Source organism: Mesoplodon densirostris, chromosome 1, assembly GCF_025265405.1.
Source record: "Mesoplodon densirostris isolate mMesDen1 chromosome 1, mMesDen1 primary haplotype, whole genome shotgun sequence".
NCBI classification, from domain to species: Eukaryota; Metazoa; Chordata; class Mammalia; order Artiodactyla; family Ziphiidae; genus Mesoplodon; species Mesoplodon densirostris.
Genome location: NC_082661.1, coordinates 35,261,940 through 35,283,683, shown reverse-complemented (window position 1 = coordinate 35,283,683; position 21,744 = coordinate 35,261,940). Strand labels below are relative to the sequence as shown.

Here is a 21,744-nt window from a genome sequence, read left to right as displayed (position 1 = left end):
GGCTCTGGTTGGGGTCGGGGAGCACTGAGCCGTATGGCACGTGGGATCTTAGTTCCCCAATCAGGGATAGAGAACCCGCACCCCCTGCAGTGGGAGCGTGGAGTCTTAACCACTGGACCGCCAGGGCAGTCCCCCCAAATTATTGATAATAATTTATTAATATATTCTGCATTCATAAATAACTTTTAGAAAACTTCAGTTACACATCTTTTATTATTTGGGTTTAAATACATAATATAAATATTTTAAACCCCAATTGCCAAAAGAATTATTTAAAATTCAGCTATATAATGTGCTAATATTCTTACATTACTAAGTGGAGAGTCAAAAGATCCTCTTAAAAGTTTCTGTAACAAATTCTACTCCTAGATATATACCCAAGAGAAATAAAAACACATGTCCACACAAAAACTTGTTCATAGCAGTTGTTATTCATAATAGCCCCCAAATGGGAATAACCCAAATGTCCACTAACTGATCAATGGATAAACAAATGTGGTATATCCATATAATGGAATGTTATTTGGCAGTAAAGATGAAGTCCTGATGCCTGCTACAACATGGCTGAACCTTGAAAACATTATGTTAAGTGAAAGAAGCCAGACACAAAAAACCACATGTTACGTGACTCCAGTTTCGAAAGTGACTGCTAATGGGTATGGGTATTCTTCTGCGGGATAAAAATGTTCTCAAATTGATTGAGATAGTTGCAGAATTCTGTGAATGTACTCAAGACCATTGATTTGTATACTTTAAATGGATAAATTGAATGGTATGTGAAATATATCTCAAAACTGTTAAAAAAAATTTTTTAAGGTGATATAACAAAAAATAGGAGTTTCTTTTTTTTTCTTTTTTTTTTTTTTGCGGTACACGGGCCTCTCACTGCTGTGGCCTCTCCCATTGTGGAGCACAGGCTCCGGACGCGCAGGCTCAGCGGCCACGGCTCAGGGGCCCAGCCGCTCCACGGCATGTGGGATCTTCCTGGACCGGGGCATGAACCCGCGTCCCCTGCATCAGCAGGCGGACTCTCAACCACTGCGCCACCAGGGAGGCCCAAAAATAGGAGTTTAATTATATTAAAATTATAAAAGCAAAAATAGAGAAAAATTGTTATAACTACCAAAAACAGGAAGGTAGTATAAGTAAGGTAAATCCTCATATATGGTAACTGCAACATGATAAATAAAAACTAGAAAAATAAGCATATTTAGAGATATTGAGGTAATCACCAGTATTAAAACAGAAAGAGTTAACATGATTGCTTCTGAGAATGGAAAGGGTAGGGTAATGGACTGTTGGTTTTCATGACATGCCCCATTTGATTATTAACCATGTATTACTTGATAAAATTAATTTTAATAAAGAGGAACTTCCCTAGTGGCTTAGTGGTTAAGAATCTGCCTGCCGATGCAGGGGTCACGGGTTCGATCCCTGGTCCGGGAAGATCCCACGTGCTGCGGAGCAACTAAGCCTGTGTGCCACAACTACTGAGGCTGCGCTGTAGAGCCCACAAGCCACAACTACTGAAGCCAGCATGCCTATAGCCTGTGCTTCACAACAAGAGAAGCTACTGCAATGAGAAGCTCACGCACCACAACGAAGAGTAGCCCCCACTCGCTGCAACTAGAAAAAGCCTGCACGCAGTAACGAAGACCCAACGCAGCCAAAAGTAAATAAATAAATAAATACCTCTTTCCTTAAAAAAAATTTTTTTAATAAAGAATAAATTTCCACATAAAATTGTACACGTATATGTATCTGCATGGTCTTTTAGCCATGGTAGTGACCAAGAAATTCAAGGTAAAGCAAATATAGATGTGTATAAATCTGATGATATAAATTCTTTTTGCCTCTTTTTTCCCCCCAAATTCCAAACTCACCTGGTAGTTATTTAGGACTATTACATGGCTTACCATCAAAAATACTTTAAGAACATTCTACTTCTGCTGTGTGCAGTTCACTTGAATTAAGTGACTTGAAGAGATGAATGCCTTTAAGCCACAATGTGCTCAGAGCTTGCTTCTGATCCTCACATAGGTGGGAGTGGAAAGGCTGGCTGAGAGCGGGTTTGGCAGATGGGACGTTTAAAGAGGGCAGGCACCGGTTAGGGGTCAGGTGTAGCAGAGAGCCAAAAGGCAGCAGGAGGGCAATTAACACCTGAGGGCAAAAAGTGAGGTGGGTGGAAGCACATTACTGCTTCTTTACAGTTTTTGCCCAAGCCCTTTCTAACTGCTACTGAAAATTCTCTTCCATGCTGCATGTGGAATTTTCCAAATATGTTTTCAAATAGCTGGAAAAGGGTAAAGCCAAGTGCTTTAAAAAGTAGATGGAGGGGGCCTTCCCTGGTGGCGCAGTGGTTGAGAATCCACCTGCCAATGCAGGGGACACGGGTTCGAGCCCTGGTCCGGGAAGATCCCACATGCCGCGGGGCATCTAAGCCCGTGCGCCACAACTACTGAGTCTGCACTCTAGAGCCCGCGAGCCACAACTGCTGAGCCCGCATGCCACATCTACTGAAGCCCCCGCGCCTAGAGCCCATGCTCTGCAACAAGAGAAACCACTGCAAGGAGAAGCCCACACACCGCAACGAAGAGCGGCCCCTGCTCGTCACAACTAGAGAAAGCCCAGGCAGAGCAACAAAGACCCAACGCAACCAAAAATAAATAAAAGTTTTTAAAAATAAATTAATTAATTAAAAAAAAAAGAGTAGATGGAGGGATTTCCCTGGTGGCACAATGGTTAAGAATCCACCTGCCAATGCAGGGGACACAGATTTGAGTCCTGGTCCGGGAAGATCCCACATGCCGCAGAGCAACTAAGCCTGTGTTCCACAACTGCTGAGCCTGTGCTCTAGAGACCACAAGCCACAACTGCTCAGCCCGCGTGCCACAACTACTGAAGCCCACACACCTAGAGCCCATGCTCCACAACGAGAGAAGCCACCGCAGTGAGAAGCCCGTGCACCACAACGAAGACCCCCGCTCACTGCAACTAGAGAAAGCCCACGCGCAGCAACAAAGACCCAACGCAGCTAAAAATAAATAAATAAATAAATTTATTTATTTAAAAAAAAAGCATATAGAGCTCGTCATTTGATTTCAACATCTATTTAGAAAAAGGACTTGTATTTCCCCCCATTGTGGCCAATTTAATAAGACCCATTTTTCTTGAATCCCCAGTGCCTAATTACTCATATTTCTTCCTTAAAGCTACATTCTGGTTTAGGATTTTTGTTGTTGTTAAAATCTCTGAAGCACTTTAGGAACCCTTGCTTTGGCTTTGTTTTTTGGAGGCAAAGGAAAAATGATCTCCTGGTTTACTTTTGGAATCTGCAAAGCAACTTTGAGGTCCCCCAGGTGGATTTAGTGTTTGGAAAGGGGAATTTGGGGGACTAAAGTTGACCCTGAGCCCCCAGGTCACTGTTCACATTTACAAAAGCAAACCTGGTATCCCCAATTGCTTTTCTCTTGAGGTTGGCTTAACTTTATTTATCTTCTGCCTTGGGTCACTGCCCCTGAGGTGCTTCAAAAGCAAAACCCAAAAGACCCAAAACAAAGAAAGCTAAACCAGATTCAAGGAAAAAATGACCTGGCGCTCTGGGTTCACTTTTACAAAAGCAAAAAGTCACTTCAAGAGTTTCATAGAATGGTTTAAAGTCGGCCTAGATTCATTGTGTCAGTTGTGCAAAGTGATCTCAACAGGTCTGAGACCCCAAGTTTCTTGGGTGTAGATTTCGAGTGCGACTTAGGATGAGAAGCTGTCAGCAAGCTAAATGCCTTGACACAGACCAATTCAGTGATTCTTCCGTGATTCAACTATTTTGAGGATATAAATGGACCACCCATGCAACCATTTCTTTCCTTAAGCTGAATCTTTTTGTTTGCTGGACACACACAGGGGTGGCTGAGGAAGTGAAACATACAACTCACTTTAAAAAGTTGGCATAAATCCCACCTTACATTATTAGATTAGTTATGAAGGGTGTTTTTGAATCCTTGATGAAAAAAAAAGTTAGGTTGCTAATTTTAGGTAATCTTAAAAATCATGATGAAATAGAACTGAGGCACATTACTTTGCTATTCATTTTTATATGATCCATACTTTGCTGACTTCCCTAAAGGATTTAAGGTGGAATTACTTTACTTGACTATTGGAACAAACCCATTTTTAGAACTTAATACCAATTTTCATTTTAATATGCCTGACTTTATCCTCTAATAAGTAATTGTAAAATTGCTTTTGGATAATCTAGGGGAGATTTTGTTTTTGTTCATGTTTGGTCTACGTCTTTGGATTTCAGGTATATGTGTTAACTAATAAATTCACCTGTTGAGACCATGTCTTACAGTTTATTTCTAAGACTGAGGGAGATTTTGTATGGTTAATAACAAATGTATTATTTGTTTACTGCCATCTGAAGAAAGCAAAACTTGAGATAGAGAAGTAAGGTTTTCCATAATTTAAATATTAAAGACCTAGTACATCCTGTGGAACCTCACCGAATGTGAGAGGCAGTCCCCAAGGCAATGACTGTGTGGAGTGAAGAGGAGTGTCAGTGGTTGTACCTGGTGCCACTCCAGTTTCCGCATCCCTTCCCGTCACACTCTGGCTCCAGAGCAGTCACGTTCTTTTAAAACAATCCCAGAGACCTGGGATCATGCTTCTTGGTCGAAATAGGCATAGGTAGCAGCCTATAGAAATGGACTCATTCCATAAATCTGGCCTGGCATAGTGTTAGGTAGGACCCAGGAATAACGTCTTAGTTTTGTGTTACATCTTTCATGTCAGTATAACTGTACTTTAAAAAGTGAAAAGGATCTTATAATTGTTATGGATGGAAGGACACTGGTAGACCATTCAGAAATATTACTGCTCTTTCTCTAAGAAGATCATTGACCTCAATTAACATTAGACCCAATGCCTTATCATAAGGGTATCTATCCTCTTTATCAAGCCCCAGGGAAAGCCTGGGAAAGGTGGAAGTCAGTTGACTACATTCACTAGCCCTAGTTTGCCTGCTGGCCAACTTTGGCCTTTTTCTAGAGCTGTCTTCATAAACCGAAATTGTCTGTAGGGTGCTCATTTTTGGTACTCATGAAGCCTAAGAAAAAAGCTCCTAAGTAACTTGGAATAGTGGTCTGGTATCATCAGTCAGGGAGTGATATTTCTTGAATATCTACTGAGAGGTTACGCTCTGCTGGACATACTTTATGAGTTTGCCTGCCAGCTCCGTGAAGTTTGTTTCTGTTTACTTGTTAAATGTGGTTTATGCATTTGAAAAATCCGTATGATGCCGAAAGCTCCGCTTCTCTGCACTGGTGTCAAATCTCAGAGACAGAGTTTTGGGTGAAGTAGAAAAGGATAGCTTTATTGCTTTGCCAGGCAAAGGGGGACACAGCAGGCTCCTGCCTCAAAAAACTATGTGTCCCAACCCCAGAGAATTTGATGAAGGGTTTTATAACAGTGGTTCAAGGATGGGGTCTCTGACAAGATTAAGGTATGTGCAGGGCCTGCCCTCCTTTCATCTGTCTCAGGTGGTCTCAGGTGGTCTCCTAATCTCGAGGAGAGTCTCTGCTCCCTTTAATCTGGCCTCAGGTGGTTTCTTGGCTGCTCCTCCCTTGATTAGCAGCTGTTCACATCTACCCTTTGGAACTCAGAGAAGGTCATGGAGGCTGGAGTTTTGCCTACAAGAATTGGGGGACAAAAGAAGACTCTTGTGCCTAGGAGCCCCACAGGGCCCTGTCACTTACACACGTGGAAATGAGAAATCAGAATATGAGATCAGCATGCTTGCTAGGCCTTATCATTCCTCTCCACCCACATCCATGTATCCTTTGGGGCATGGACACTGAAATGGTGCTCAAGTCCATAGCCACTGGATTCATGGCCTGAGAATACAGAGCAAGCAGTGTTAGCTCCTATGTAAATCAGTTTCTATCTTACTTAATGTTAAATTGACAGTAGCTTCCTCATGTGTTACTCTAGTTTAAGCTACTAAGATTGTGTGTGAATCGTTTTTTTCTTTATAATTTCTTCATGTTAACATAAAAATTACTTGTTTCCTTATTAACTCTGCCTCCCCACTTTCCCCACTTACAGCGGAAACTCTTTGAGGACAGGGACTTTGTCTCATTCAATACTGTATCTCTGGTGCCTAGCACAGTAGTTAGCACGTTGTAGGTGGGCAGTCAATATTTGTTGAATGAGTAAGTAAATCTTACCTTCCTTAGCCCTTTTATCCACCTTGGCAATGCATTCCTTAGCCATTAGTGTGCAAATTTATGCAGATTTCCATTGATATCTACAAGTTAACTATGCACTGTATGTATTTCTATAAAGTATTAGTGTAAATTTGAAAGCATGTGGATTAGACTTGTCTACAGATGGGCAGTTAGGTTAAATTTTGTGGTTCCTGTAATTTCTAGCAATAAGAAATTTGCATATGAGTGTCAGACCATACATGAAAAAAGTAAGCGTAATATTTCTTTATCTAGGAAAATCTGTTTCTGTGCTGTAAAAGAACCATTTCTATACCCACAGCTGGAGTTGGTGTAGGTTTTAAATTCATTAAATGGGCTCCTCCTTTCCCACCTGGGGGTAGATCAGCCCTTATTTTAAGGCCTCTTCTTCCAGGTCCCAAAGGTCATGTTGCTCTTGCCTTTGGAAAGAAAGGGAATTTGCAGCCAGTACATTATTAAGTGGTTGCTTTTTGCTGACTGTGCGCATGCCCACACACACTTGAGCTAACACATACGTATACCTGGAAGAGGACTCCTTCAAAATGAGGCTTTTATTTTGAATGAGGAGAATTCATTATTGAAATTTATTGGAAAAAAATATACATATATGTATGTAAACCTTATTTCTAACTCTAAAGTTAATACATGCCCATTGTAGAATATTATGAAAATAAAGAAGACAATAACAGTTACCCATAATCCCACCACACAAATTGCAACTCTTCTTAACATTTTCTCAACTTTTTTTCCACTCTCTTTTGATGGGTTTTTATGTAATTTTAGTAGTAATGTTTATCATAAACTTCTTCCCAAGCTATTTAAAATTCTATGTAAGCATCAATTTGAATAACCACATGATACTTGTCTTACAGATAGATACACCTCACTACTTAACCATTGTCTTAATACTGAGATTTAAGCTGTTTTCAGTGGGGTTTTTTTCTTCTTCAATTTTTGGTAACACAAATAACATTTTTGAGATTAATATATTTGTTCATAAGTTTATATCTACCTTTATTATTGTCTACTGAAGTTAGATTCCTAGAAGTAGGATTACTGAGTCAAAGGGGATGGCCATTTTTATAAGGTTCTTAAATACATACTGCAAATTCACATTCCAGAGAAGTTATACTAATTTACATTTTCACTGCAGAGTGTAGAAAGTAACTTTTCCTCCTTGTGAAAGAAGGGGAAAATGTACTTGTTGCTAAGCAAGAGTCAAAAATTACACAGAACTTGAAATATGTTCCCTTTTCTTTTTAAGACTGTGTTCTTTTAACGTTGTCTCAGTGTAGTTTCTGTACCAGTGTTTTAACTTTTGGTATGGCTGGTATGGCCTAGAATGTTGTCCGAAAGAAAATAGTGTGGCTTTTAATATTAGTAGTAAATATTTTCATTATAGAATTTTCTGCCTTGTACAAGAAAGTCTCTATTAGTAGCCGTATATTGGATGGGAAGAGTCAAACAAGTCCATTATCTTCCTAAGGAAGAGCTAGTTTCTTGTAACTTTCTGTAGGTTTTAACCACCCCAGAAATTTTATCCCTCTCAGAGCCAGTGGGTTGGCTCACATATCCTATGAGTAAATACAAATACTTGCTTCATTTGAAAGCAAAACCAATACACCCCTTACTTATAAAGTGAGCTAAAACAAAAAGAAAAAGTAATATAAAAACCGAAGGAAGGTAGTAAGTAAAGCATTTATCTTTCTGGAACAATTCAAATGGGGATAGGAAGTTGGTTTTAAATGGCTTAAAGGGGATTAGGGTTTTAAATTTGGATAAGGAGTTTGGTGCTTTGGTTTAGGCACTTCATTGCTTTTAAAAGATTACTTCCATATTTGACAACAATTCTAACTGGAGATTATAGAGCAAATAGTCAATTTTAAAACACTACGGAAAACAAGAAGGTTTCCTTTTTGTTGTTGTTTGTTTATACAAAATGATTGCCTAGAGTTAACAGGCTGAGTCCTGAAGGCCTCATTTCATAACACTACTGAGGATCTATCACCAGGGAGAATCCAGAAGAGGTTGTTTAATGCACTTCATTGAGATTATCTGAGCTTTTTGGTTTAAATTACTTTGGGAAAAGTCTAGGTGCAAACGACTTCTTTGAAAGGTAAACATACTTAACCTCTTTTTTTAAAAAAAGGTTCAATTTAAGTTCTTTAAAATTCTTCAGTTAGTAGCAGCAACCCTCATTAATTAAATTTGAGTATGAACTGAATAATGTATAAAGATTAAATCTCTGTACCTCACTACGTGTTAATATAATTATATAACTGTTTTCATTATTTTACAATTATTTGAAAATGCAATTAAGTATTTTATTAGAAAGGCAAGGCCTGACAATGTTAGTAATTTGAAAAGTGAAAAGATAGTATACACTGTTGGTTATAAAATATAGTTAATGAACTTTTAAAAATGAGATTCCTTATTCTGTTCCATCTGAGAAGCAGGTCATATTAAAATGGATCAAGAGTAACATATACTTTATGTATTAGCTGTGGATAAATAGTCAAAAGTTGCTTTAACATTTTTCCCCGTCTTCCTCAGCTCCTTGACCTGTTTATGGTTTGGGATTGGTCTACTTATCTAGCTGATTATGGTCAGCCAGCTTCTAAGTACCTTCGGGTGAATCCAAACACAGCCCTTACTCTTTTGGAGAAGTGAGTATATTCTGCAAACATTTTTGCATACCATTTTAGCATTTTGTGATTCAGTGATAATTGAAGAACTAGACATTTTTATCAAAAGAGAAATGTCTATATGGAACTTAAAAGGTCAGTTCATTTTAATGATCAAAACATAAGCCTCTTTCTTTCTCGCCTTCAGTGTTGTGTAATTTTATATGAGATTTGTTTATGTTGATATAAACAAAACATTTTTCCTATTGTATCCTCAATATCTGACCTAACTGGCTTTAGAAATACGTTTACTGCAGATAAGTGAGAATTGGAACTTTTTTTTTTTTAAATACTGTAACACAGGAAAGAAAGTATTTTGTAAAACGTAGTTAGGGATTGGAATGTTTGCCACCAGTGCCGTCTAGATCCTACCATGATGGGCTTGGATTCTTTACAGGTAGAGAGGTATGCGTTTCGAAAAAATGATATTATAAAACTGAAGTAACAGAACACTTACTGGTGTGTCTTGTCCAATTAAAAGTAAAACAAGTGTAGGTGTTACTTTTCCTTCTTTTATGTGGCAGGTTTTCTTTTCACTCTACCATATTTCATTTTAAGCATCACTATTAAAATTTTCAATTTTTGAATTAAAAGTGTATATTGTTTTCCCACATTTCAAAATATCTGTGGTGTATTTGATTTGAGAGGACATAGGAACTGTTTTAAATAAATGTAAGCTTGTTTTACAATGCCATGAAACACCACTGAGGCAAACAAATTACTGCTTTAAATTTTCTAATGTTATTTTTCCTTTCACCTTGTCTTGCTATGAGTGTGATTTGCAGAGTCCATAGAGGGTATGTATTTTAGCATACTTTATGGAATGATATTAGAAAATAGCATCGCGTAAGAAAACTTGCTTTAGATTTACATACTAATGCAAAAAACACCACTTCATATAAAATGCAAAATAAAGCTGCTAATATTTTGTGTGGTTGCTTTCTCTGTAATTCTATTAGTAGTACCTATTTTCTTTGAAGTATATTTTTCAAGCATAGGATTAGTGTGAGATAATCCAGAGCATGCCAAGATATTTCACTTGTGACAGTATAGCTTTTAATTTCCTTTTACTAAGCTTCTTCATTCACGTATATTCCTAGGATGAAGGATACTAGCAAAAAGAACAATATATTTGCTCAATTCAGGAAGAATGATCGAGACAAACAGAAGTTGATAGAGACAGTTGTGAAGCAGCTGAGAAGTTTGGTGAATGGTATGTCCCAGCACACATAAACTTCACATTGCTTGCACTCAGTGACACCAAATCCATGGTGTCTCAACATTGATCTCTAACAGGCACTGGTCATGATACAGAAAGTTGTTTGCAGAATTCAAAAATACAGTAGAGAAAAGACACTGATGAGAGAGCTTAAACAAGAAAGAATTATAAATATCATTTGTATGGATTTTTAAATAACTGAATAATATTTTATATATGGAAAACCTGACATTAATTTTTTTTCACTTCTAGGGAATAAAGGCAAAACTAATATATAAATCAGGTCAAAAATGGTCTATGAAACTGATTGTGTAAATACATTAGAAGAACTTATGCCTCTATATGTTGGTGTTTTTTCTACTTAGACTTGAATGATTTTTCTGTTTTGTTTTTTGTTTGTTTGTTTGTTTTCCAGTATCTGGTTTTGGAATGAAATTATGTCTGATCTTTCACTGTCATTTTCTGACTTTTAGCTTTAATTTTCACCTCAATATTATTTAAATAGACTAAAATTTCTAATTCGGCTGATTTCGAGGGAGGAAATATAAATCTTTAAAAGTCCCTGAAATCAAACTTAATTTAACCCAATAAGAATTTGAATTATTTTGTTCTACTTGGGTGGTTTAATTTAATCTGAATATGAAGAAAAGGAATTTGATTTTCTAAAGATGCAAGGTGTTTCTGTTCAGCAGGGTTAATATTTCTAACTATAGTGTTTGTAGCTGGCCCCATTTATTTGGTTTGGTTTGGTTCAAGTTAGAAGGACAGAAACTAAGTGGGGCTAACCACTTCAGGTGCCGCTTGTGCTAGGAGAGATGTGTTCCTACACACAGAAGTTACCACAGGGGTCAGGTTACTTTCTTCAAAGAGCAGACTCAGTACCCTGTCCTCACTGTGGAAACAAGCCAAACCAAATGAACTCTGGAAAACCTAAAATGAATGTACGTTTTACTGTGTAAAGTACTGTGGTCCAGATGGTAATAACAATCTGATCCTTACTTTCTCTTCATTGTATTTAAGCTGAATAATCCTTTTGCATTTTCAGGATTTATGCCTGTAAGAAACTTTTATTTGACTCTGTAAAGTAAGTGTAAAGAATTATATGTACATTTCTTGATTTTGTGATTAAATATTAAAAAGGTTGAGCAAGTTGTTGGAAATTCAATGATACTGCATCTATTTAGAACTTCCTGACTTAAAACAACTGCTTTCTTCAGAAGGGCTATTATTCCCTAGTTATTGGAATGGGAGTGTCACCAAAACAAAGAAAATAAGCCTTTATTCCCTTGACCGTCTCTTATCCTAAAGTATTTAACGTTTTAAAAAATATTACATGGAAAATATGGTAATTACAGGCACAATACAATCTGGAAGTTACCAGAGAAGCCGTGAGCTGAAAGTTCTCTTTGAGGACTGGGATGTAGTGACCCTCCAGTGCTTTACCCAGCTCTCCAGGTCACCAGGGATGTCTCCCCGGCTTGGGAGGAGGCGTCCCCAGATTCGGAGAGACGCCTCCTTTGTACTGCTTGGAGCAGACCACTGTGGGTCCTCAGCGGTGATGGTCTTGAGGAGTTCGTGTTACTGTTCGCAGGAAAACAAGCACCCTGCACGCGCGCGCGCACACACACACACACACACACACACACACACACACACCCCGCACCCCTCGCGTTGCGCTGTAGGGACTGGGACGCCCGAGTCCTGGGGCATTTCGGGTCCCACAAAAAGCCCCAAGAAGCAATCATGTAGAATGATGGGGTGGGAAGGATACGAAGGGGGAGGGGACAGTGAATTTGGTCCTCGAGCCCCGAAAGGCGCCGGGGGATATCTGCTCCTCGTGGGATTAGGGGGTCTCCGTGAAGCTTTGAGAAGCAGTGACACTACCATCTTTTGAAGGATTCTGGAAGTGGTAGATCAGAGACCTCGAAGGGGTGGGGACGTCGAGATTCTCAACCCCGGCCATCAGGGCTTGCGATGCCAAGGTAGGCATCGAAGACCGCAGTTTCCCTGAAACAGAAGCAGAGCAAAAGGGAGAACCCCCAGCCCTTTAGGCTTGGAGTGCCGGGAGGGGAAGGGGCACCTGGAAGTTCGAGGGTGGGGATCCCAGAGAGAGCCCGCATTAGCTCCGTGCGCTTGGTCAGTCCACCCGCCGAGCTCCTGCTGGGAGCCGGGAGGTTCTTGGCGCGAAACTGCAGGCCCCGCCCGAGGATCTGCGCGGGGGTACGGCCCCCGGCTTAGCCATAGCGCCGCAGCGGCTGCCACTCCCCGACTTCAACCCCTCGGAGAGCGCGCCGCTGCCCACCGCCTCCAATCATTACTCTGCGTGGAGCGCTTTAAATATGCAGAGGCGGGTCACGTCGTGTGAATCGGTATCCATCCGTAGGGAGGGAGCCAATACCTATATAAATGTGGCCTGGGTGGGCCGAAAAGGGTTAAAAGGCTGGAGAAGAGAGAGGTGGGCGGGGGTCTACAGTCCGGCTGAGCGCAGCCCTGGTTGGCAACACCGGTGAGTTGCTCCTTTCTTTGCCCTCCTTCGCTGCTTCTATCGAAGGAGTGCTGACCAGGGGAGGTGGGAGGTGCTCGGTTCGAACGGTCCTGAGGCAGCCGGCGCCCGCGCAAGGGGGTTGCGTTTTGGCCCGGGAGCCGTCGGACTCCGGGAAAAGTCCTGAGCGCGCGGGTCTCGATGAAGGCACGTTCCTTAAGGGCGCCGTGGTCACTGCCGCCCTCCGCTGCCCGTCTGCTTTTAGAGCGAAGTCCTTGTCCGAGGTTGTAAATCTCGGTTTTGATCCCCAAGCCCCAGGCCCTTTCCGGACAGAACAGGTGAACACTGCGCGCTGCCGGCGCCGCAGCTCCTGCGCCTCCTGCGCTCGGAGCGGCCTGGCCCCGGCAGGCTCGCCATGTTCCCCTGGGGGCTGAGCTGCCTGTCGGTGCTGGGGGCGGCGGGCACCGCTCTCCTGTGCGCGGGCCTGCTGCTCAGCCTGGCCCAGCACCTCTGGACCCTCCGCTGGACGCTGAGCCGGGACCGAGCCTCTGCCCTGCCCCTGCCCAAAGGTTCCATGGGCTGGCCCTTCTTCGGGGAAACGCTGCATTGGTTAGTTCAGGTGAGCAGTCCGTCGTTTCCGCACCCCAATATGGCCCCTTCTTCCCTATCCCCCACTGGTTCTCAGTGTTCCCAGGGTTCGTAGCCAGCCTCTTCCTGTCGCCCAGGGCCCCAGGGAGCATACACGGCCCTGACCTTTGCCCAGCTGCTCCCTCGAAGGGACCGTATGTCACTGGCGTTCTCTCCAACGCAACTTAAGTCCCGACAAAACGCGGGGGTGAACCGAGGGGTTCCAGGACCGTATGTCCTGCCACCATAGAATGGTGCGAGTCTAGGGCGAGTCTCAGCAGTGAGCTCTTTGGCGCTCGTGTCCCCATTCTGAGCCTCAGTTTCCTCATCTCACCAATGGGAACAGGAGCATGTACATTACCATAGGGTAGTCGCGAGGCCCATTTGAGACTGTTTTGTAAAGAGTAAGGCGCCAGCCTAGAGCAGGAGGTTTTTATCAAGCGGCAGTTGGGAGGCCTGGGCTAGATCCCCAGCCGAGGCCCAGCGGCCCCATCCCTCTTCGCTCCTGGCTCGCAGGGCTCGCGCTTCCACAGCTCCCGCCGGGAGCGCTACGGGACAGTGTTCAAGACGCACCTGCTGGGCAGGCCGGTGATCCGCGTGAGCGGCGCCGAGAACGTGCGCACAATCTTGCTGGGCGAGCACCGCCTTGTGCGCAGCCAGTGGCCGCAGAGCGCGCACATCCTACTGGGCTCGCACACACTGCTCAGCGCGGTTGGCGAGCCGCACCGGCAGCGGCGCAAGGTGAGCCTAAAACAGAAGGTGCCGTCGGGACGTCAGACCCGCGGTTTCAGAGAACCTGCTGTGGGCCAGTCCGGGGCGAGGTTAGGGGTACACTGTGAACCTGGCCAGGGCCCTTGACTAACAAGTGGGTGCCACTGGGCCAGCCCCTTACCTTCTCCGGCTTTGGTTTATAAGGCTAGGACTGGGACTTAAAGGTCCTTTCATCTTCGATCTTCTGCGATTCTGATACCAGAAGCGCTGGAAATTCAAACTTAGAGAGGGTTAGCGACGACTTCCTGGAGGAGGTGGCCCCTGTAGCCTGGATGGATGGGAGGGACTGTGTACATCAGAGAAGAACTAGACGGAATGGCGAGAGCAAAACCCAACACATTTGGGTCCGGGTCTCTTAGAAGAGGAGAAAGGGGCCGAAATTGGCCTTTTGGCTCCTATGGAGTCGCGGAGCAGAGGGAGCCGGACGGCTGCCAGGGCTGACCCCGCGCGCTCCCCACAGATCCTGGCGCGAGTGTTTAACCGCGCGGCGCTGGAGCGCTACGTGCCTCGCCTGCAGGGGGCGCTGCGGCGTGAGGTGCGCTCCTGGTGCGCGACCCGCGGGCCGGTCGCTGTCTATGAGGCCGCCAAAGCGCTCACCTTTCGCATGGCTGCGCGCATCCTACTGGGGCTGCGGCTAGACGAGGCGCAGTGCTCGGAGCTGGCCCGGACCTTCGAGCAGTTCGTGGAGAACCTCTTCTCGCTTCCCCTAGATGTGCCCTTCAGTGGCCTGCGCAAGGTACTGCCGCCCCTCCCCAAACCTTCCCTTTGGGGCTCCCTCGGTGCGCCACAGGCGTCACCTCTGCTGGGAGATGGAGGCTCTGCACAGTGTGGGGAGGCGGCGTGGTGTGGCGGCGGGCGTCGGGGCCGGCCTCTGTCCTGACTCGCTGTGTGACCCGCGGCGGGCCACCCACCCTCTCTGGGTCACGCCTGAGGAACGAGCTCCAGCCCCAGCAGCCGCCGGCTTCCCGACGTTGGGTCTCGGTGGCGGGCGCCCAGCCAGTCGTCCCAGCCCCTCCCCAGGGCGGCGCCTCCTGGCCTGGCCTCCAGCGCCTCTTTGGAAGACCCGTGGCTGCGGAATGGATGGGAGCACTAGGGCCGCAGACACGCCCCCCATCCCCACCCCCGACCCAGCCCGGCGCCAGCTGGAGAGCGGTGGGTACCGGCTCCCCGCCTGCGGCCCCAGGCCCACTAGTTTCCGGATCAGAGAACCATGGCCTCTTCAAACTTCAGAACGATGGGCTGGGCCCAGAGAGCAACCGAACTGGGGCTTCTTATTGTGCTGGTGCCCTGGTTTTCAGTCACCTGAATAAAAATAATAGTTATGTATAAACGTACATGCTATATGGGCTGATTGCCTTGGGTACATTTTCTGATTTAATCCTCTCAGTCTGCAAAGTATTATTATTCTCATTTTATTGATGAAGAAGCTGAAGCTCAGAGACGTTAAATGACTTAACCAAGATCACACAGCTATTAGGGAGGGGGGCAGGATTTGAACCGCATCTCCCCTGACTAAAAAGCCCAAGTGCTCAAAATGCTTCCCCAGGCAGCCGCTTTCACTGTGCTTGCTCCATGAACTCTGGAGGGTCACCCCAGCCCTCTTGCCTACCCCTTTACAAAGGCTAATGTTTAGACTTCCAGTAGTGTCCTTTAAGCCAGAGCTTTCCTGAGCGCATCAAGTTGTCCCTTCCTCTCTGCACTGGTGCCCACTGCCCCTGCCTGAGCCTTGTGCAGGGAAAGAACAATGGACTGACTCCCTGGGAGGGTTCTGTGCCAGACATGGACACTTGACAGCTGTGTGACTCTGGATAATGGCTTGACCTCTCTGAGCCTCAGCATCCTCCCATCAGGAGGACAGTAACTGTTTGCCTTGCCCCAAAGGGGGCTTGTGATCAAGAGAGAATGGTGTGTGGGGTTAATGGACAAATTCCTAAGCATTTATTGAGCCCCTTCTATGTGCCAGGCATGGATGGAGCTAAGCTGGGAAACTTTTAACACCAAGCTCTCAGCAGAGCCAGACCAGCACTGGGGAGATTTTGGGGGTAAGTGTCCAGGGCTGGTCCCCTCAGCCTTCCTGCCCCACCTCCCTTCTCTCCCCGCACATCAGGGCATCCGGGCACGGGACCAGCTGCATCGGCACCTGGAGGAGGCCATTGCAGAGAAGCTTCATGAAGACAAGGCTGCTGCGGAGCCAGGCGATGCCCTCGACGGAATCATACACAGCACTAGGGAGCTGGGCCATGAGCTCTCAGTGCAGGAGCTGAAGGTAGGTGGCGGGAGATTTTTTCCTCCCCTCTTTTGCGTTTCTAGCAGGTCTCTACACACATGCTGCATCCCTGGAGCAACGGAGCCACATCCTGTTTGGGCCCACTTTGAGCCACAGGCATTCCTCAGGGCGAGGGGAAAGAGGAGACCTGGCTTCTACTTATGGCTCAGCTGCACCCACTATCTCTGTGGCCTTGGGCCAGTCACCATCCCTTTCAGAGGAGAGTCCATGGCATGAATCCTAGGCCCTCCCTTACCGGTTCTGGCAGCAAACCGCTCTCCCCCTCCCCCACTTCTCTGTCACTCCATGCCTTTGCCTCTGCTGTCCCCCTGCCTATGAAGCTCTCTTCACCCCTTTTCTCTACAAACCCTAAGGGTTCAGGGTTAAATTCCACAGTCTCCTTGAAGCTCCCCTCTTCCTCCCCAAATCTACACTTCCATGAGCCACCTTGGCACCTGGCACCTCTCTGTTTTGCCACTGCAGAATCTCCTGGAGAATTAGAACCCCTCCCCATGTATGCATAGTGCACATACAATGGAGGTAAGGAGGGAAGCTTTGGAGTGGTCCCTGGACCCACCTGCTCCAGAACCCAAAAAGGAGTGGAGAGGTAGGGGGGCAGGGAAGTTAGAAATGGGAACACCTCAAGCCTTCCATAAGCAACTCCCATCCTTTCTCGGGGCCTCAATTTCCCACTTTCCACTAGCCAGCCACTGAAGGGTGGGGCTCACTCAGCCTGAGTTTCTTCTCCGAGAATGGGACTGATAATCTCTTTCCTGACTCCTGGGTGGCCGTGAAGTCTGGAAGAGTCAAAGGAGTTAGAAGTAGATGAGCAGGGGGCTTATGAGTCACGGGGGAGCCAGTGGACAGGAGCAGTTCTGGGCTGGGAAGGGGAGTGGTGTGGAAAGAAGTGGATGGGCCCTCGGCCTTGGCAGGGCTGGGGAGCTGGTGACAACACCCTCCAGGTTCTCAGGAAGGGACCCACGGGCCAGAAATCTTCAGTTCTGGCTGGCCAGGGAGGACCTTGGGGCCCCAAGGTCTCTGTCCCAGCTCCCCATCTTGTCCAGGGCAGGCAGTTAGCCTTGGATCAGGTCATTCATTCCACACATATTATTATCTACCTATTCAGTGCCAGGCTCCATGCTGGGCCTGGGGATACAGCCGTGAGCAAACTATAGCCCTTGCCCTCGAGGTGCGAGAGGGAGGGGTACGTATTCATCCTATAATAACATCAATCAGTGTGTAAACACAAACTGGGTGCTGCAAGGAAGGAAGACAACACACGGGGAGTTGGGAGGGCAGAGGCAGGCAGTGAGGGCTGGGGCCTGGACGCCGAAGCCACCGGGCCCCTCCGTCCTTCCGGCAGTGCACACCAGGAAGAGGTTTAGTCACTGGGACCACCGCTAAGCAGGAGGAGCACGATGCTTGCGTTGGTGGGAGGCTGGCGCTGCCGCTGCGGGGGCCTTGGTCAGTCCCACTGCCGTCACTGTCAGGACGCCCAACTGGGGTTGTCAGCAGTGCTGCAGGCAGCGCTGCATGGTTAAGGGCGCTGGACTCCCAGCTCGGCTACTGGGACTGGTGACAGCAGGGACCTCGAGCACCTCTCAGAGCCTCAGTAAAACGGGCATTGTGCAGCACAGGATCGGGGTGAGTATCGAATGAGTTAGTACACATAAAGCGCTAAGAGCAGTACACAAAAAAAGTTCCTGGCATTATCTTTGGGAACCTCCCACGGCAAGTGGATAGATCCTCCTCTTGCTCGTTGCTATCTGTGACTTCCCCAAGTGTCAGACTTGGGATTCAATCGACTCCAGGACCTGCACAGGTAGCCGCGCCACGGGAGCACCCGGCGCTCTGGCCTGTGCGCAACGGCAAATGTGGGGCCCCTGCGCCTCAGTTAGGGGGCCACGAGGCCGAGGCCCGGCTAACGGAGACTCAGCGCTCCCGGGCTGTCTTGCAGGAGTCAGCTGTGGAGCTCCTCTTCGCCGCCTTCTTCACCACGGCCAGTGCCAGCACGTCCCTCGTCCTGTTACTCCTGCAGCACCCGGCGGCCATCGCCAAGATCCGGCAGGAGCTGGCGGCGCAGGGGCTGGGGCGCGCGTGCGGCTGCCTGCCGGCGGCCTCAGGGGGCGGTGCTGGGCCCCTGGCCAACTGCGGCTGCGAGCCCGACCTCAGCCTGGCGGCGCTCGGCCGCCTGCGCTACGTCGGCTGCGTGGTCAAGGAGGTGCTGCGCCTCCTGCCGCCCGTGTCTGGGGGCTACCGGACAGCCCTGCGCACCTTCGAGCTCGACGTAAGTGCGCCGCGCCGCCCGCCTCGCCCCTGCCGCTGGCCGCAGGGAGGGGGGGTAGGGGTTACGACCGAGCTGTCTACTCTTCCCCTCTCCGGGCCTCCGCTTTCCCTCCTGGAAAATGGGCTGAATCCTCTTCCATTTCCCGGGAACCACGGTTGAGGGAGCAAAGCAAGGTTAGGGGCTCTGTACACTTTAGCTTTTGGCAGTGGTCTGGGTGAACCAGTTAGAGCCGAGTTTTAGAATAAAAACATCCTTTTCTCTGCCCAGCACCCCCCTTTCAGCCAGTGAGGCTGGGTGGGGCACAAAGAGAGACCCCCACTATGTCCCGTACCCCATCTCTCTGGCTCCCTCACAAGAAAAAGGGATTAATCACTGTTACCGGTCCAGGCCTCCGGCTGAGGCAGGGATTCCAGGGAAGCGGGCTAATTAAAGTATGGGGTATGATCAGGTTGGCATGAGCTGGGCAAGAAAGTTAAGGTCTAGGACTGGCTCCATCTCTCTATGACCCTGGGCAATTCCCTTCTCACTCTGGGCCTCAGTTTGCTCTCTGGAAGGAAGCTGCCTTGGTCCCTTCCAGCTTTGACTCCAGGTGGGGCCCCGCTGTGCTTTGCAGCAGCAGCATCGGGGGAGGGGAGCCCTAGCACCGCTAAACTGAAGGTGTTTGCCTGAATGGCTGTCCCTGCATCCCCCCTACCACCAGCCCAGTCTCTGGGCGGCTCCAGGCAGAGTGGGCACCTCCTTCCCTGACCCTTACTTTAAACAGCAAATGTCCCTAGTGCATTGCATACCAGGATTTGAGGACCCCTAAGGGAATGGGATTGTGCCCCTGAGTTGCTGTCATGGAAAGAAAGGGGGCCAGAGCCAGCAACTTCATCACAAACTGGTGTGAAGAAGAGAGTGATCTCTAGCTGAATGACACCAAAACATTTTGGGAGCCGGCATTTGAACTGCAACAGTGAGGGGTTAGGATGGGGACGGCACATCACTGGGAGGGGATGGCCCAGACAAAGGTAGGTGGATTAGTGAGGGGTTTAGAAGTGTCGTGGATGCTGAATCTTGGAATTCAGATGTCATGCGGGCGCTGGGGTGCAAGACCTTAGAGAAACCGCAGGAGAAGGGCACTGGACCACCAAGGTGAATAGAGGCAGGGGTCTTAGCCATCCTCCAGGTTCCAGATGGGAAAACAGGCCTAGAGAGGAGAGGGAGAGTGCCTTGGTGATTCCGAGATCTGTTTGCCTGTGAGAGCCTCCTGAAGCTGTTCAGGCAAGGGAAGCAGGATGCTCGGGACTGGAAGACATCACAAAAGTGGAATAGCTGAAAAAGTTGGAGGTGAGCAAAGGGAGCCTGAAAGCTGCCTTCCAACAATTTAATTCTCATGTGCACCTTTTTAGAGTGTGGCTGCCTGATCTGAACATTACAGCTGATGGGTGGTGAGGACAGAGAGGCAGTTTTCCGTTCAGTCCCAAGAGGAGCTGTAAAATTGAGATGACCATAGAGGAGCTGTCGTTTGCATTGTTCTGACCCAGGCAACTGGTGGGTGCAGGACTAGAATTTAGGTCTCCCGATCTAACGTGAGAACAAAAAAGGCAAAAACAAAACAGTGAAACAAATAATAGAGCACATTTACTGACCACTAATATATATGGCCAGACCCGTTATTTGAATCCTCGCAACAAGATGGGCATTTTTGTTCTCACTTTATCAGTTAAGAAACTGAGGCTCAGAGATGAGCATGTAGCCCATCGTCACACAGCTCACCAGGGAAGGAGCTGATATGGGTATGCAGAGCGGTAGCTTCCGGGTGAGACGCGCCTCCCTGCTTGTTTTCGGAAGCCTGTTTGATATACCCCGGGTGGAGGATCGGTTCGGGCTGGGTTTCCGGGTGCCTCGTGGTCAGGCGGGTCTCCTCACCTCCCCGCAGGGCTATCAAATCCCCAAGGGCTGGAACGTGATGTACAGCATCCGGGACACGCACGAGACGGCCGCGGTGTACCGCAGCCCGCCTGAGGGCTTCGACCCAGAGCGCTTCGGCACTGAGGGCGAGGATGCGCGGGGCGCCGCCGGCCGCTTCCATTATATCCCGTTCGGCGGCGGTGCGCGCAGCTGTCTCGGCCAGGAGCTGGCGCAGGCCGTGCTCCAGCTGCTCGCGGTGGAGCTGGTGCGCACGGCGCGCTGGGAGCTGGCCACGCCTGCCTTCCCCGCCATGCAGACCGTGCCCATCGTGCACCCGGTGGACGGTCTTCGGCTCTTTTTCCACCCGCTTGCGCCTTCGGCTGCGCAGGATGGGCGACGCCTCTGACCCGCTGCGCCGCGGAACCTGACTTGGCCAGTGGCAGCGGAGCACTTGCGGAGCCGCCCTTCTGCCGTTCCCCAGTACCGGGTCGGGCGCACTCTCTAGTTCACCAAACGGTTACCGAATGCGGCTCTCTGCCGGACTCTGCGGGAGGAGACGCGTGAGCCACCGCCACCGCACTGGAGAAGTGCCCTGACCAGTGGGAAGGTGCCTCCTGCACTCCGCACGCACCCTGAGGAAGGAAAGGTGGTGGGCCAAGTCTCTTAAGCCCTTCCCAGGATTTCGAAGCAGGGATGGAGGGAACATCTCCACTAGAAGCCAAGCCCGGGAGGAGGCGTGGATTGCAGGGCCGTGGGGAGGCTTGTTAGGGGAGGATTGGGCCGTAGATCAATGCGGGACCTGCAACGGTCGCGAGGAAGAGGGGACGCCGGGAGCGCATCTCTGGCCTGGCTTTGGGCCATAGGAAGACACCGAGAAGGCGCCCAACGGAAGGCCTTCAGGCAGCTGGCCTCCACTAGGTGCGCCCTAGCCACTCTGCAGGTCTCGGCAGAAACCCAGAACGGTGGGCGCTTCCAGGGCTCTAAACAGGCTCAACACTGCCGGATTCTGCTGGCGATTTCTTAAAAGAAAACTTCCTAGTTCAAGAACGCGTTTACTCTTTCCATTTATACAAGGGAGAATAGGCAAACGAGAGGACTCTTTAAGGCTGGATTATTTTCATGGGAGATTGAGACATAGAGACGTTTGAGGTATTTGTACCCAAAACAGAAAGGCCAAGAAATAGTTTCCTGGCAATAGTTGGGTGAGGAGGCTACAGCTTAGCTGGGCAGCTGCTCCCTGGTGGGAAAGTGGGATGAGGGGTGAGGGAGACTC

At 47.9% G+C, this 21,744-nt stretch overlaps 2 protein-coding genes across 3 annotated transcripts in view; both read left to right on the top strand.

The window, feature by feature from the left end:
• Nucleotides 1-11,310, top strand: part of EXOC6 (exocyst complex component 6) — a 194,943-nt gene extending 183,633 nt beyond the window's left edge. For both annotated transcript variants that reach the window (XM_060114007.1, XM_060113927.1), the window contains 2 exons: nt 8,796-8,908; nt 10,027-11,310. In XM_060114007.1, the coding sequence (XP_059969990.1) occupies nt 8,796-8,908; nt 10,027-10,159 (246 nt within the window). In that variant the 3' untranslated portion in view covers nt 10,160-11,310. The remainder of the gene's footprint in view (nt 1-8,795; nt 8,909-10,026) is intronic.
• Nucleotides 11,311-13,042: 1,732 nt separating this feature from the next.
• Nucleotides 13,043-20,877, top strand: LOC132499279 (cytochrome P450 26C1). Its single transcript, XM_060113812.1, has 6 exons — nt 13,043-13,246; nt 13,771-13,995; nt 14,486-14,761; nt 16,133-16,291; nt 18,249-18,578; nt 20,500-20,877. The coding sequence occupies exons 1-6, from the start codon at nt 13,043-13,045 to the stop codon at nt 20,875-20,877; spliced, it is 1,572 nt and encodes a 523-aa protein (XP_059969795.1).
• The last annotated feature ends 867 nt before the right edge of the window (nt 20,878-21,744 follow it).